Source organism: Vulpes vulpes, chromosome 2 (assembly GCF_048418805.1).
Source record: "Vulpes vulpes isolate BD-2025 chromosome 2, VulVul3, whole genome shotgun sequence".
NCBI lineage: Eukaryota > Metazoa > Chordata > Mammalia > Carnivora > Canidae > Vulpes > Vulpes vulpes.
In genome coordinates, this window is record NC_132781.1 from 64,167,319 (window position 1) to 64,185,093 (window position 17,775).

The following is a 17,775-nucleotide window of genomic DNA, read 5'->3' on the forward strand; positions in this document are numbered from 1 at the left end:
TTTAAGCCCAGGTTCCATTATTTGATAGCTGTATGACCTAGGCAAATAACTAATCTTTCTGTCTCACCTTATCTATATTAAACTGAAATAATAATAGTAACTACATCATGAGGCTATAAAGATGAAATAAAAACAATCCATATAGAAAGGATAATAGACATAGAATTAGTGTTCCATAAATATTAATTGCTGCTGTTATTTTTTTTCCACTGAAGATGGATAAAGATGTCATAAAATTCCATATTCACAAATAAAATAAAGGTTAAAGTGGATTGAAGTATCACTATACTGTGACATTAGGTTGCTAACTAGATCCCTGAACAGACAACAACCCAACACTCACCTACAACAAGGCTACTAACCTAATGTAAAATCTACTGAGAAACAGGCTACTTACTGTTCACTGCAACCCATTCATTTAGATCTTCCCCTTCAGGAAGCATGACAGCCATCCGGAGATTGCCACTACCAAGTGTAGCTTCTGCATGCTTTAAGAGCTCATATTGGTGAGAACCCTCTGGAATGTTCTTCTTTGGTTTAAACGTTTTAGAGGAGCGGCTACCACTATAAACAGAAAAGGAAACAAAAGAACCTCAGTATTTAAGGCATGACTTTCAACAAAATATACTCTATTGTACTACTGAATAAAATAACATTGAGGTGATCCTAAAGTCTACAAATAAATAGACCTAAACTGTACTGGCTGCATTAAATCCCAGCAAAATAACTGTTAGAGCCACAATTTTGGTACCCAAAACTTCTACAAACCTTCTTTACATTCCCTACTGTAACTCCTAAGGAGAAAAAGAATTTCTAGCTATAATTAAACCAGTTTTTCACAATAAATTAATGACTCGGGGGCAGCCCCAGTGGCTCAGCGGTTTAGTGCCACCTTTGGTCCAGGGCATGATCCCGGAGATCAGGATCGAGTCTCATGTGGGGCTCCCTGCATGGAGCCTGCTTCTCCCTCTGCCTGTGACTCTGCCTCTCTCTGTGTGTGTGTGACTATCATAAATAAATAAAAATTAAAAAAAATAAATCAATAAAAAATAAAAAAATAAAATCAATGACACAGGATTATAGGTTGTAATCAATAAAAACAAAAAGTACTTCTGTGATTGTTTTTGGTCATTTCATTTTTTTTTAAATTTTTATTTATTTATGATAGTCACAGAGAGAGAGAGAGAGAGAGAGAGAGAGAGAGAGAGAGAGAGAGAGGCAAAGACACAGGCAGAGGGAGAAGCAGGCTCCATGCACCGGGAGCCTGACGTGGGATTCGAACCCGAGTCTCCAGGATCGCGCCCTGGGCCAAAGGCAGGCGCCAAACTGCTGCGCCACCCAGGGATCCCTGTTTTTGGTCATTTCATTCCTTTTCACCTCTATTTTAAGTCTCTCATCCTACTACAAATAATTTATTTACTTCATGAAAGATACAGTTTTATGTCAATAAAACACAAAAATCCTAGACTGAGAAAGAGAAGTTACATGTTCTGTCCAATTACAGGAAGCATCAGCAATCTTAATCAAGAATTCCACATATGCAGATAAATAGCTAGACATTAATAAGGTTGACTTACTCAAATTTCTGAATTTGTGTGGATACGTACGTGCATTTTTTATTTTTTTTACATGCATTTTTTAATGGATCAAATGAAACTAGTCTTAGAAAAGGTTTTAAGAGTTTTTAAGAGGTGGATTCTTCTGCTAATGCTATCAAATTCTTATCAACTGTATTATATCCCAGTCATCCTTCTCAACACTTCCCTCTTCTCTTCATATAAAAAGGAACAGTTAAGAAAGAATGAATTAGACAAGGCTGGGTAAGTGGAAAGTCTGTAAAGTTTAATGTTACTAAATCCATATCACCAAAACATTCAGACATGTGAACTTATGAATATGAAAGGGGAATTCCAAAAAGAACACATGAAAATAGTTAATATTCTCCAAGCTCTCCACAGCTTTTCACTTACTACCCTCTTCTCCCAAGCTTACCCCGTGAACTCTCCTGTTTTCCCCAAGGTAAAGGGTAGTTCTCAATGCTGCTTACATATTATAGTCATCTGATGCGCTTTCAAAAAGTACTGAGGATTCCTGAGAGAATCTACCAGTCAACCCAAATATCCAATTCAAATTACAAGTATTTTTCATTCTAAGGCAATGGCATTCTCCTTTACACCGAAGTCTCTCCTCAGGTGTTCAGTTGGAGTAAACTGAGGTTCCTCAACTCTAACACTGCCTCCTCTCCCTGCCAGGTATTTTTACTTAACAAGGTAAAAGCCCCAAGCAGACATTACTACTCTGCTTAAAACCACTCAGTGGTTTTCCAGTGATCTCAGATCAAATCCAAATGTCAAACATTAGACACAGGCCCAGGACCAACACTAGAGTGCAGAAACTCTTCTTCAGCTTAACCAGATGATGCTTTAAACACCACATAGAAGTTTTAAAAATTATATTTTGGGTTTTTTTGGTGCTTTTGCTATATCAAGGCTCAGGTGATCTAATCCTAATTGTGAGGCTAGACTGGAAATTAAAAAAAAAAAAGGTTCTATTTCTCATTTTGCTATTTTCTTATGTTACTTAGGAAACCACAAATTATCATCTATTAACTTTATTTTGTTTTTTGAAAGTCTGGAAAATAACTTTTTACAAAAGGGTACAATTTAAGAGATGAGATAATGTTTATAAAGTGATTTTAGTTCCTTGCAAATTGTGGACTCCCTTCTCTGTTTCTTTTCACATACATTCAACTTCCAAAATGTTCCTAAGCCCTTTAATTTTCTTTCTCTCTGACCCTTCTGCTTTATTCAGGCAGAATAACCATTTCAACATATATGTTTAAAATATTCTTTTTAAAGACCACATTCAGCTTTTTCAACTGCTACCTGAAACTTTTACCAGTATCCACCCTACCCTGGAAGAGGTGATCAATACTGCTTCCCATTCCTAGGTCAAAAGACCAACTGACAGAGTCCTCAAGTTGAAAAGAACAAATATGAAAGCATATACACAAAAGTCCTCATCAATAAGTACAAGCTCTTATAATAACAATGTAAGGCCAAATGCATATATCTCACAAGGCATTTTAAGACATTTGATGCAAATATTCACAAACATTTTCTCTTTTTTTTTAAGATTTTATTTATTTATTCATGAGATACACACAGAGAGATAGAGAGAGGCAGAGACACAGGCAGAGGGAGAAGCAGGCTCCATTCAGGGAACCCGACGCGGGACTTGATCCCAGGTCTCCAGGATCATGCTCTGGGCTGAAGGCTAAACCGCTGAGCCATCCAGGCTGCCCCACAAACATTTTCAATAACAAAAAGTATGTTGTCCTCCCACCCCATCATCTGTCTCCAGAAGAAATCTGTGTATCAGGAGAATCTCAGGAGAAATATCTTGTGTATCCTACCAGAGAGATACATTTCTATGTCTAAACAAGCATAAGAATGCTTGGGCCTGTTTTGTTTTTACGCAATTGTTGCATGCTATAGTATACTACTACGTGTTTTTCACTTAATATATCCAGGAGATGGCTGTATAGATAGAAATAGATCTAACTTATTCTTTTTAAGAATGATTAGGTACCCAGAATGACTGGGTACCTGGGTGGCTCAGTGGTTGAGCGTCTACCTTTGGCTCAGGTTATGGTCCTAGAGTCCTGAGATGGAGCCCCTACTTCTCCCCCTCTGCCTATGTCTCTGCCTCTCTGTGTCCCTCATGAATGGATAAATAAAATCTTTAAAAAAAAAAAAAAAAAAGAATGACTAGGACTTCCTCATATAAGTGTATAATATATGTATATTTTTTAGATTCTATTTATTTGTTTGTTTGTTTATTTGAGAGAGACAAAGAGGATGAGCAGAGAGGAGGGCAGAGGGAGAAGCAGGCTCCCCACTGAGCAAGGAGTCTGATTGGAGCTTGATCCCAAGACCCTGGGATCTGCCTCTCTCATGAATAAATAAAATCTTTAAAAAAAGAAAAAATCTCCCTTATAACTAGTCTTCCAATTTGATCTACCTTTTGTAAATTTGAACGGCATTATTTATTTCCTCTTTGAGTACCTAAAGAATAGATTAGCCCCCATAGTGACACCTAGGTTAATTCCCACAAACCATTATCTCCTACCATCTCAACACTGTCACATCTATCATTACCTTTAATTTTATTTAACCCTTTTTTGTCCAATCGAACTATGAATGAGGTTGATACTTTCAAATTTAGACAGGAGAATCTTAAGGCTAAAGGAATTGGGGCAGGGAGGAGATATATAGAGAACTCAAAACAGGGGCACTGGTAAAGGTTAGAAAATAGGTATCTGTATATTTTTACACTGGAGAATGTCAATTATCTTGGACAAGTTATTAACATTACGAAGCCTCAGCTTCCTCATCTATAAAATGGGAATAATAATATCTACCTTACTACTGAACTCTGTGGTAAAAACTATAATATTAATTCTCTTTGCTCCACCCCCAGGTACCAATCTGCTATTTGTATCAGTAGCTCCTGCCATAGGTCTAATCCAATACTGAAGATCGGGTACTTGATAAATACCTGTTAATTGACAGTTCCAGTGAACTTCAGGCTAAGAACTCCTACATCTGGATAGCAATGATGATGATTAATATTAACTAGCATTGACTGCAGGTTTTGTGCTCAGAAGTATTTTACATGCAATATCTCATTTAATCTTCTTAATTCTATTATGTACAGGCTATTGTTTTATTTTATGGATAACAAAACTGAGGCTTAAGCGTACTTAGGTAATTGGCTCAAGATTATAAGAGTGTAATGAGCCAGAATTTAAATCTGGGATTTAAATCTTTAAAGTCCATTCTTTTACCTGCTACCCAAGACTACATGATGCTTCCATTATCTTCTATCCAATTACTTCAAACAACTTTCTTCCTAAATCAGCACAGTTTAATCAAGCCACTTATGGAACACAAAACTAATTCACACTGAGAGAGTTATCACTTAGGCACATTTTTAAAACAATCTTCAAACTACTTAATTCCATTTCCTCCTCACACTTATTCTAATTTATATGAATACTTAAAACTACCATTAAGGAAAAATAAGGAGATCCCTGAGTGGCTCAGCGGTTCAGCGGTTTAGTGTCTGCCTTCGGCCTAGGGCGTGGTCCTGGAGTCCCTGGATGGAGTCCCACATCGGGCTCCCTGCGTGGAGCCTGCTCCTCCCTCTGCCTGTGTCTCTACCTCTGTTTATGTCTCTCGTGAATAAATAAAATCTTTCTTTTTTTTAAAAAAAAGGATAAATAAAACCCTGCCAGATAGCAATTTCTCCTAAAGGTTGCCTAACATAACAATGCTTTCAGAAAGACAGATATGTACCAGCAAAAAAATGTTAGAAATTACCAAAATCAAGTAGAGCATGTTCTAAAAATAATAAAGCTATAGGCTAAAAGACAATCTTCATTCAAGAAAGTTAACAATGTGAACAAACATAAATAATTACATTTCTGCCTAACCCTAACATTCTTTCTTTTTTTTAAAGATTCATTTATTTATTTTGGAGAGCAAGACAGCGCATGCACACAAGCAGGGGGAGGGGCAGAGGGAGAGAGAGAATCTCAAGCAGGCTCCGTGAGCAGCACTGGAGCCCTACACAGGGCTGATTCCAGGACCCCCCCAGGTCATGACCTGAGCCAAAACCAACTGACATTCAACTGACTGACTGAGTCACCCAGGTGCCCCATGCCTAAGAGTCTTTCTAAGTGACTATTATGAGTGGTACTATTGCTATCATTAATGTTAGGGAGTAAAAATCCCTAACATTGCTAGAAAGTAAGAAAGAAAGCTAACAGCAGACCAGAAATTGAGGAATTCTGGTAAGATTAAAAAGCTGATGAGAATATACCTGAAACTATGAGGATATTATATATCATTTATACTTCAATAAAAAAAATAGATTTAAAAAAATGTTGATGAGATAGTGACAGAGAAGCCTAGAAAACCTAGCCTAGAAAATGCCCAGTGATACCTCCTATAACAAGAGTGAATCCTAAAAATACTATGCTAGTGAAAAGAACCCAGACACAAAATATATAGTATCATATATTGTATGGCTCCATTAATTATTTAAGATTTTATTTATTTATTCATGAGACACAGAGAGAGAGAGGCAGAGGCACAGGCAGAGGATGAAGCAGGCTCCCTGTCATGAGCCCAATGTGGGACACGATCCCAGGACCCCGGGATCATGCCCTGAGCCAAAGGCAGATGCTCAACCACTGAGCCACCCAGGCGTCCCTGTATGACTCCATTTATATGAAATGTCCAGAATAGATAAATCTACAGAGACAGAAAATAGGGGCTGGAGAGGAAGAAATATAAGAGTGACTACTAATGATACATGGTTTTTTCTGGGGTGTGATGAAAATGTTCTGGGATTAGATAGTTGCGATGGCTTTACAACTTTGTTAGTATACAAAAATCCACTAAATTGTATAGTTTAAAGGATGAGTTTTATGGTGTGTGAATTACAGTTCCATTTTTTAAAAAAATAAGCTTATTAAAAAATAATGCTTCTCATCACCTCAATAAGTCAGTTTCTTTCATCCATTTATCCACTCTTGCATTCTGTCTTCCAAAGAACATATTCTGACCATCATCTATATTGTAAGTAGCACTGTTTTAAGCCCTGAGATGTAACTTTGAACAAGAAAGACCCTACCCTCAAGGTGGGAATAGAAAGAAGAAAGATTTCAATATTTGGAGGTAGAACCAACAAGACTCACTTTTGGATTTCATGATTTATGGAGAATGGTGAAGAATCAAGGAGGATTCCTATGTTTTTTTTTTTTTTTTTTGTCTCAAGTAGGTAGAAGATGGGTCATTTATTGAGACAGGTTTGGGGAGATGAGTTTTAGACATGTTAACTTGAGATACCAGACATTCAAATGGATATGCTAGGTAGGCATTTGTATTTATAAGACTCAGGCTCAGAGGAAAGATCAGACTAAAGATAACTAATAATTTTGATATCTTCACTGGTTAGCACAGTGCCAAAAGATACCCTAGCGTATTAGTAAATGAGTATTTTATAAGCTGTGAGACGTCCTATAGTAGTAAAAAAAAAATTGTTTATGATTTAGCCCAGGGCTTCCAAAACATCTTTAGTCATGGAAACTTTTTTTCCATATTTTAACATCTTGCTCTTTAACACATTATTAGGGAATATTTCACCAGTATATTAACCTGCTAACTGGGATGCCCCTCAGTATAGAGCAGATTCACAACACCTACAACTTTACAAAGTATAATTCAGTGACTTCATATAAGACCAAGCAGAGGGTTGGTCAAGTCACTATTTAATGCCCCATAACATTTTATAATTTAATCCTTAGAAAATAATAAAGCACTTCACACACAAAGGCCAGTTAGTTTCTATACCTGTGAAGTGACCTAAGGCATTATCTCAGCTATAGGCAAAGACACTAAAGTTTAATCACTCATCTCCCATCACCCACTGAGCTTTTGAGTTGTATACAAGCTGCGGTATCTTTGGCCCAGCACTAAGTTCATTATTCTAGTCAGTAAAGAGGTACTGAAACCCCAAGAGTAATTCTAGGAAGTGCCCAGAGTCAAATGTCTGGGTGATTTCCATGCAACAGCAGTGATTCCATTTTCAGAATCCTATACAATTTGCTGCACTGTTAAAAGGAAGAAACAGAAACTTCCACGTGCAAAGCTCAGAATGAACATCAATCTAGAAACTGAGTTGGCAGTAATTCCAAATATACTGGTATTTCAACCAAAAAACATCCTGAAAGCTTAAATATCACTTCTTGATACTTCTATAAAATTCTTAAATATCACTTCTTTTACTTCTATAAAATTTTTTCCTAACCTCCCAGGAAAAACTCCGTTCTCTCTTGTGTTTCATTGTAGCCTAAAGTACCTATAACACCTTATATGTGTATTTTTGTGTTTGTTCTCTTTTAGATAGTATACTGGAGATGGCATCACCAATTAGGCAGGACCATTATGACAATTAAATGAGTGAATACATTTAAAGCATCTAAGTTTTAAGGTAGCTATCACATAACATATGCACAGTATAGGAATGGACAGATTTAAATTGTTCAGTGAACGAATGACTATATGTATATGCACATTTACATGCATGTATACATATTTGTACATGTATAAATAAAACACCAATCCTCACTTTATCCTTGTCTTAGTCCATTCAGGCTGCTGTAACAAAATATCACAGATTGGCTGATAAACGACACAAGTTTAGTTCTCACAGTTTCAGGGGTTCAAGATGAGGGTGACAATATTGTCAGATACTGGTGAAGGCCCTCTTCTGGGCTGCTACCAGCCCACTTCTCACTGTATCTTCATATGTGGAAGGGGCTGGGGGTTTTGAGGAACCTTTTTTTATAAGGGCATTAACCCCAATCATGAGGGTGGAGCTCTCATGACCTAATCACCTCCAAAAGGCCTCATCTACAAATACCATACATTGGGCATTAGGAGTTTAACATATAAATTGGGGGAACACATACAGACCATAGCAATTTTACTTCCACACTTATATTAATCCATAAAGAGTCAGCTCAAAACATTCCCTATTTGTTTACATTTTACACTAGGATGTGAGTTACTCAAGAATATAAATGTCTAAGTCACCCATGAATCCCAAGTACCTAATACAGAGCTTGATACCTAATAAATGTTTATTTATGTTTATTTAATTTTAAATAATGATGTTGAAAGGGGAGAAAAACTTCTTACTGCAAAGGGAACAACTGCTCCCAATATTAAAGAAAAAAAACTGATCTATAATCTTTATTTGGTACAACAACTCTAAAAGATTTTAATTGCAACAAAAGAAGTAGCAGATGGGGGCACCTGGGTGGCTCAGTGGTTGACTGCCTTTGGCTCAGGGTGTGATTCCAGGGTCCTGGGATTGAGTCCCGCATCGGGCTTCTTGCGGGGAGTCTGCTTCTCCCTCTGCCTCTCTCTCTCTGTGTGTGTCTCTCATGAATAAATAAATTTTTAAAAATCTTGAAAAAGAAAAGTAGCAGGTGGATTGGGGTTAATTCCTAATCCTGATACCAAAATTTAATTTTCAACCTTGGACCCTTTGTAGTCCCGCCCTACTAAACCTTGGTTTAGAAACTGGTCAATGGGGGGGGGGGGGGTGAGGGGGGGCGGGCGGCGGGAGGGCCTCGGGCCGCGGGCCGCGTCCCCTCGGGCTTTGCCCGCCCCGAGCCCCGTGCTCCCGGCTCCGGCCAGGACGGAGGAGTAGAGCAGCCCTCGGCGGCCCGGGGGGCCCGCGGCTCAGCCCGTCTGGGCACAGGAGGCCCCGCCCCGCCCCGCCCCGCCGACCTTGCGCTCTGCTCCCCAGGCCGGCGACTCCGGAGGGCTCGGGGCGGCCCGGGTGTCGGGCGCAGGTTGAGAGCTACGGGTACAGCCGAGGGAGCTGGAGTATCCCGATGCTGGTTATTTTCACTGACCTACAGCAACTCTGCGGCCTAAGCATCACTGGCGGGGAAAACTCAACATGCGGCCCCGAAACCCGAGAGGAGGCTGAGCCCTTGCCCGGCACAGTCTCCCTCCTCCTCCCACGGGCCTCAACCCCCACCCACCCCGCCCACCTCGAGGACGCTTACTTAGGGCCTGTCGTGGTCGGAGAGAAGCTCACCCCAGGGCCGTGAGACGGCGGACGTCGCGGCCTCCGTCCTTACGAACACACCACTCCCCGTCCCGGGCTGCCTCGACCCTCCAGGACAACGGGGCCGCCTTCATATCCAGCCTAACCCGGCAGGTGGCTCAAAGCGTCAGCATCCCCTGGAAACTACGCACCCCGTAGCATCCGCAGGCATCGGGCCCTGAGAGCTCCTGCTGACTCAGTCACCCCGCCCCGGACGACCTCGAGGACGGTGAGATTCCTCCCCCGAAACTGCTCCCAGGTGACCGGGTTGTCCTCAGGGCTCGCAGCCCCGGCCCCCGGCCCCCTGCCCCCTGCAAATGCGGTGGACGGGCCCCACACCGTCATCCTCGCTCCCCCAACTGCGGCTAAATTCCTGGGCCACCAGCCACCAGCCACGGGTACACGTCGACAACCTTAAACGGCCCCGCCGACAGTAAATGGGCGTCCCAGATGGTGGGGCCCACCAAGCTCCGCTTGGTCAAGTCTCCTCCTAATACTCCTCCTGAGCCCCCGATCCAGGCGGAGTCATGTGACTGCACGAGGGGCTCGGGTACCTCGTGCTACTTCTCGGCTTTTACCTCTATGCCAAAATCTTGCTACCAGGGAAAAACCCCAACCCTCTGCACGTCGCCCTATGCCCCGGGAAGGACCTTCTGGACCTCTGAGCTGTGTCAAACCTTTCGATCCCCCGCACTAAGTACCCTAAATCTGGAAAGGTCTGCTGGACCTATTTGGCCCAAATAGGACTCTCTGATGGGGGAGGGGTCCAGGACCAGGCCTCCCGCAACCACTCCCTCAAGAGAGTACAACACCTCCTGTACAAGCACAACCGGATACAAAGGGATCCATCTTGACTCCTCACGGGGAGCACCCTCCACCAAACCGCTCACCCTAACCCCCCTGAATTCCAGTTACAACCTCTGGAAAAATGTTTCTGGAGGACAAGATTGCTGGATCTGCTTTCCTTTTTCTTCCCTCACTAACATGGATCCTGATTCCTAATCCTGGCCTATACCCAATTTCTCCAATAAAACGGTCCACATTGGATCTATCGGTGCTCCCATACCGATCCTGAACCTCATCTCCACCCCTCATACCACCAACAACATCTCCACTCTCTACTGCACCCCCTCGGGAATCTTTCTCTCCTGACCTATAGGACTCTTGTTGCTTAACCTCCAGTGACTCTTTAAACTGCACTCTCATCCTTCTGTCTCCGACCACAAGCATCTATTCCTCTGAACAACTCTTCGTCTCAAGTATTCCCTACCCCTCGGAGCAAAAGGGCTGTTTTTCTCCCCTTAGTAGGGGCAGGACTAACAACTGGGGTGGCAACTGGGGCGGCGGGACTGGGAACCTCCATTAACTTCTTTACGACCTCTCCCAGGCACTCAACAAAGACATGGAACATATAGCCGACTCCCTCCCCGCCCTACAGACTCAAGTCACCAGCTTAGCTGCTGTCACCCTGCTGATACAGAACTGACAGGCCCTGGACCTCCTCACCGCTGAAAAAGGGGGAACATGCCTGTACCTGAACAAGGAGTGCTGCTATTTTGTCAACCAGTCGGGCATAGTCCCCTCCAAAGTCAAGGAGCTCAGAGATCAGATCCCAGCAAGGTGTCAAAATGACCCTATTTGGGGCTTAAACCCTCAAGCCTGGGTGACCTGGCCTCTCCCCTTGGCAGGGCTCCTCTGTAGACTCCTCCTGTTAACCTTAATCGGTCCCTGCCTTATACGTTATGTACAAGAGTGCCTGCGACAAATGACCAGAATATCAGTTAACCAACTCCTCCTACAGCCCTATTTCCGCCTGCCCACTTCCGATGGCCTCTACGACGGCGCCCCACTGCCTGCAGGAAGCCAGAGCAAAGTCAACGCCCCCTGACACCAGTATATAAAAGAGGCTGGAATGATGGGCCGGCAGGGAAGTCGGGGCACCGAAATGGTGGACCTTGCACCAACCCTCTCTAAGATGACAGATTTTCCCGCCACCCTCACAACGGGCCTTATGGTCACCATCGGGAGACCGACACTCTCCACCCAGGAACTTCCCATTTAGGAAGTGCCAATCACCTACTCCTCGCCCCCTGTGCCCTGAGCACTACGTACCTTACATATATGAACTGGAACCCACGCCTTGGCGATGATCTGACACACTTCCCCTGCCCCATGCTCACTAACCACCACATACCTTACCTTTTTTGGGCACAAGCCAGGGCCCTACCCCGACCCAATAAAAGAACATCACCAATTCCTTCCCAGTGTGACTTCCCCGGACCCCGCCCCCCCCCCCCCCCCCCCGCCCATGTGAGTCGTGGAACCTCACCCAAGGGTGCTTGCAATAAAGCTTGTCTGGGAAAAAAACAAAAACAAAAACAAAACAAAACTGGTCAATCGAGGGCAGCCCCGGTGGCACAGCAGTTTAGCACCGCCTGCAGCCCGGGGTGTGATCCTGGAGATGCAGGATCGAGTCCCACGTCGGGCTTCCTGCATGGAGCCTGCTTCTCCCTCGGCCTGTGTCTCTGCCTCTCTCTCACTCTTTCTGAATAAATAAATAAATAAATCTTTAAATAAATAAATACAAACTGTCAATCGGGCAGCCTGGGTGGCTTAGTGGCTTAGTGCCGCCTTCAGCCCAGGGCGTGATCCTGGAGACCCAAGATTGAGTCCCACATCAGACTCCCTTCAAGGGGCCTGCTTCTGCCTCTATGTCTCTCATGAATAAATAAATAAAATCTTTAAAAATTAAAAAAAAAAACTGGTCAATCAAAGCAAGACATCTCAGCAATTTTAAACAAGCTTACTCCTCCCCACTGAGGGGAAGGGGAGAGAGGACGTAGTTTTTATACTTTTTTTATTACTGAAATATAACTGACATACACTGTTATATTAGTTTCAGGTGTACAACATATCAATTCAACAATTCTATATGTTACTTAACAGTTTACCACAATAAGTGTAGTCACCATCTGTCACCATATGTTACTATAAAATTGACTATATTCTCTACACTGTACTTTTCATCTGTGATATATTCATTATATATATATTTAATAACTGAATAGGTTGCCACATCCTCCTCATAGTTTAAAGAATTTAATCATACTTTAAAAGCTAATACGCACTTCCTTGTCATATAGGATTATTTTTTTTTTTCTAAAGCAAAAACAAGTATGCAGCCTTGGCAGTAATGGAACAATCTTTCTTACTTTTTTTTTTTTTTTGTAAGCTCTATGCCCAATGTGGAGCTTGAACTCACAAACCGAAGATCAAGAGTCACATGCTCTATCAAATGAGCAAGGCATCCCCTGAACAATTTTTATTATATCAGATATAGATCTCAAGTTAACACTTGATTCACCTCCAATTCCTATAGTCTATCATTTGCCTACAAATACAATCCAATTCCTACAGTCTATCATTTGCCTACAAATATAAAGCAGTAAAACAAAAGGATACAGTGCGAAATATAGAAGTCTGTGGTCTAATGCTGGGAAATTAAATTCTTATAGTAATGCCAGCCTGACTAGGAAAAGAAAAAAAAAAAACAGTACAAAGTTAAAATCAGGTAGAAAGTAAAATAAAATCAGGTAGAGCCTACTCCTCCTTATCTCATATACTTTTAACTGAACTTTTTCTTACTGGATGGCTACTCATCCCAAGAGCATTAATTCAAATACCATTTTCCTCAGTAGGCTTCCCTGATAGCCTAAACTGGGTTAAGGAAGCCTTCTCTGTGTTCACACAGGACACTATCACGTGTATCTATTTTCCACTATACCATGAGTTTCTCAAAAGCAAGAACTATTTCTAAGTCAACACTGTACCTCCAGAGTCTAGCAGAAGGCAGAGGTTAGAACAGATCTTGGCTAAATGTCTGTTGAGCTAAACCGATAAAAGGACTCAGGTCAAAAATGGTATGGTGAGGCACCTGTGTGGCTCAGTGGTTGAGCCTTTGGCTTGGGTCATGATCCTGGGGTCCTGGGATCAGGTCCCGCCTCAGATTCTCTGCAGGGAGCCTGCTTCTCCCTCTGCCTATGTCTCTGCCTCTCTCTGGGTCTCTCATGAATAAATACAATCTTATAAAAAAAATGTTAAGGTAAAGCAGTATCTTGGCAACACTTGCTCTATTCATATTCTGGGCTTATAAAAATAGGTTCAGTCTTAGGTAAAAGTAGCATAGCACATACATAGCACATAGATATTACTACATATGTACAGTGGTATACATATTATAGTGGGGTGTTTTTTTGTTTGCTTTAAAGATTTTATTTATTTATTCATGAGAGATAGAGAAAGGGAGAGAGAGACAGAGACATAGGTAGAGGGAGACGCAAACTCCCCACAAGGAGCCCCTAGGACTGGATCCTGGCCCCCAGGATCATGACCTGAGCTGAAGGCAGACGCTCAACCACTGAGCCACCCAGGCGTCCCACACATTATGTTTTAAACTAACATTTTGGTAGTCAATTAACAAATAGAATCATCCAAGCACAAAATTACAGCCTGAGACTGTAGGATTGGATTTACCCTGACACTAACAGTTTAAACTTCAGGGATCCTAAATGTCAGTGTCCTTTCCAAGGTGCTGGGGAGGTCCTAACAATGTGTTCCCATGGTCCTAAGTTTTCACAAAAGTTGCAAAAGGTAAGTAATTGCAATTGCTTAAGACTGCTTTCTCTTAAAAAAAAAAAAACCAAAAAAAAAAAACCTGCTTTTTCTAATTCCTGCTCCATTACACTTCCTCCTGGGCTAATGTGGTATCTGGGTATTTTGCTAAAGGGAGGTTGAGGTGGAGATATATTTAGGTTTCACAGGATATGTATAGTTCTCGATCACTTCCATGTATGATGAAAGTATTACCACTCTAAATATAGAATTAACTTCCAGGAGTATCCTACCACCTAAGCACTGCCTTATCTGGTTTCATTTACACTAGTGTATGGGAACAGAGTCATCTAGATATGAGCTCCACAGAGTACTGGCAAAGACACAGGAATATTATTCTATATGTCACCTATGGGAGAAACTTAGTAGAGATATACACAAATTTGACAATAATCTTAAAAATAGTACATGACATTCCCACTAAAATGAGTTATAAGCCAGAAACTCTTGAAAGCTATCAATTATACTAATAATAAACACATTTTGATCAGTCATGACTCTTTCTCCCTTTAGAAGAAAAAGTAAATAATCTTTCTATTCTCTGAATAGCCAACAGTAACCCTATCTCACAAATTGTTGACAAGAGGTCAGAAAGTATGCAGCCAAAAAAAATGTTAAGTAAAAATATATTAAGGCATACCAGGTAGTTAATTAATAAAAATGCTATTTTTCTATATTTTGTGATATTCATGGACTTTGCTTTATTAAATATGTAATTTATTGTGTTTCTTACTCTAAATATTTACTTAACCACCTAATTTTGTATTCATGATTTTTATTCATTTTCTCAAGGGCTCCCAAATCTCTAGTCTCTCTATCCATTTAAAGGATCCCAAAAGATACCAATCGATGGAAAATTAGAAGTTGGCTGATATACTGATTCTCTAAATTATCCACATATAAGTTTATTTAGATATCTTTCAGAGAAACTACCCTTGACCATCCCCTAAAGAATTAACCATACCTTCCTTCAAGTACCACTATAGTCCATACAGTCTTCTGTTATTGTATTAACCAAACTGAAAATTATATGCTAACCAGTCTGTCCTCCCTTATTACCACCATGTGTTTAAGTGTTGGTCCTACACCTCTTATTCTTAGTGGATATTTTTTCAGAAGCTACTTTTAATACAATAAATGATCAATAATTGTTAATCTTTCTAAAAGTTGCTACTCCTTAAACTACTATCTTTAGCAAAGTTTATTACAGCTCTTTCACTCATTATATCAGATGTTGATTAACCACTGTGGATTAAGTGAGTAACATGATTAACTGTAAGAATTCACATGACCTAATTTCTCTAAGGACCTAGGAGTTGAAGTACTGAAGTGTCATTTCAGTGCTTTGCTCCCCTAAAAGATCATCATAGTTTAAGAAGCTATGTTGTCCAGGTGCACCTGGGTGGCTCAGGCAGTTGGACATCTGACTCTGTATTTCAGCTGAGGTCGTGATTCAGGGTTGTGGGATTTGAGCCCTACATCAGGATCCCCATTCAACAGGGAGTCTGCTTAAGATTCTCTCCTCTGCCTCTCCCTCCACTAGTGGTTGCACTCTCTCTCTTTAAAATAGATAGATCTTGGGATCCCTGGGTGGCGCAGTGGTTTAGCGCCTGCCTTTGGCCCAGGGCGCGATCCTGGAGACCCGGGATCGAATCCCACGTCGGGCTCCTGGTGCATGGAGCCTGCTTCTCCCTCTGCCTGTGTCTCTGCCTCTCTCTCTCTCTCTCTCACTGTGTGCCTATCATAAATAAAATAATAATAATAATAAAATAAAATAAAATAGATCTTAAAAAAAAAAAAAAAGGCTGTGTTGTCTAATGGGGGAAATTTAGCAGCAAGTGTGAACAGTAGACTGTAGGAGACTATTTGTTTTTCCCCCATTAAAACTGGGCAACTCAAGGGATGCTAACCTGGCTCAGTTGGTAGAACATATGATCCTTGATCTCAGGGTCATGAGTTTGAGGCCCATGTTGGGCATAGAGCCTACTTAAAAAGAAATAAAAATAATAAAATAAAATTTATGGGCTGTCTGGCTGGCTCAGTCAGTAGAGTGTGCAACTCTTTGGGGTTGTGAGTTTAAGCCCCACATTGTGGTCACTGAACTTAACTGGAAAAAAAAACAAAAAACTGAGCAATCGTTTAGTCAATAGATTCTCCAGAACTACATGAAGTGAAGGGGAAGTGTGTCCTAATATCGAAGAGCTACAAAGAATGGCCTTTGGTTTTACTTTAAAAAGTTAATGTACCTTCAAGGGTGATAAAAATGTTCTGGGTCTTGACAAGGGTAGGGGTTACACAGGAGTGCACATTTGTCTAAACTAATCAAACTGGGCAGCCACAGTGGCCCAGTGGTTTAGCGCTGCCTTCAGCCCGGCGTGTGATCCTGGAGACCCGGGATCGAGTCCCACGTCAGGCTCCCTGCATGGAACCTGCTTCTTCCTCTGCCTTTATCTCTGCCTTTGTGTGTGTGTGTGTGTGTGTGTGTGTGTGTGTGTGTGTGTGTGTGTGATGAATAAATAAAATCTTTAAAAATAAAAAAATGTAAAAAATAAACTAATCAAACTACATAACTCAGGTCTGAGGATTTCACTGTAAATAATACTTCAATAAACAAAATCAAAACTAAACTTAAAGCAGTGAACATTAGCCTAAGACATACCTCTGAGCTACATACTATAGAAATACACCTCCCACGATAGATATACTTAAAACATTTAAACATTATTTTTTCTTTACTGACTTTTCTGCCTCCAGTTCTTAATCTGTTTTGAGCTTCTGATAATCTGAACGACATTTATGAACTTTCTCTAGAGATATAAGAGACAAAATATTTTACATACAGGAAATTCAGAAAAGCACTAAAACCTGTTCATAAACCCAGATAAACTCCTCCTGTCCTAACCTGTCTCCTTTCTCTCAGGCTATAATGACAACATTCATTTTCTTGTGAAATCTTCTATCAGCTCCACATTTATTTTTCTTTTCCTTTTTCTTTTTTAAAAGATTTTATTCATTCATTCATGAGAGACAGAGAGAGACAGGCAGAGACACAGGCATAGGGAGAAGCAGATTCCCTCCAGGGAGGCTAATGTAAGACTTGATTGCAGGACCAGCGATCACACCCTGAGCCAAAGGCAGAGGCTCAACTGCTGAGCTACCCAGGTGCCCCTCTACACTTATTTTCTAATCCTATAGATGTACTCTTTTGGATAAAGCCACACAGACATTCAGAATGAATAAGTGCAGTCTATTCAATGAAAAAAATATATTGTTTATATTCTATGGTTTACCATTTATTAAACAGTGATTCTAAAAGAAAGCAAGCTTTGATCATATTTGTAGAATAAAGTTCAAAACCATGGCATTCATAAGAAATTCAATGCATTAAATTAATGGTCTTAAGAAAATAAG

The 17,775-nt window shown here is 41.0% G+C and overlaps 1 protein-coding gene across 12 annotated transcripts in view; it reads right to left on the minus strand.

Moving 5' to 3' along the window:
* MOB1B (MOB kinase activator 1B) overlaps nt 1-17,775 on the minus strand; it is a 108,479-nt gene that overhangs the window by 26,683 nt on the left and 64,021 nt on the right. For 11 of the 12 annotated variants that reach the window (XR_011999869.1, XR_011999867.1, XR_011999868.1 and 8 more), the window contains one exon: nt 398-564. Coding sequence is in view for 9 of the 12 variants with exons in the window: in XM_026003506.2 (XP_025859291.2) it covers nt 398-564 (167 nt within the window). In the remaining 3 variants the exon portion in view is untranslated. Of the gene's footprint in view, nt 1-397; nt 565-8,888; nt 9,039-17,775 lie in introns of those variants that run through there. The other variant, XM_072748832.1, reaches the window with a different exon arrangement.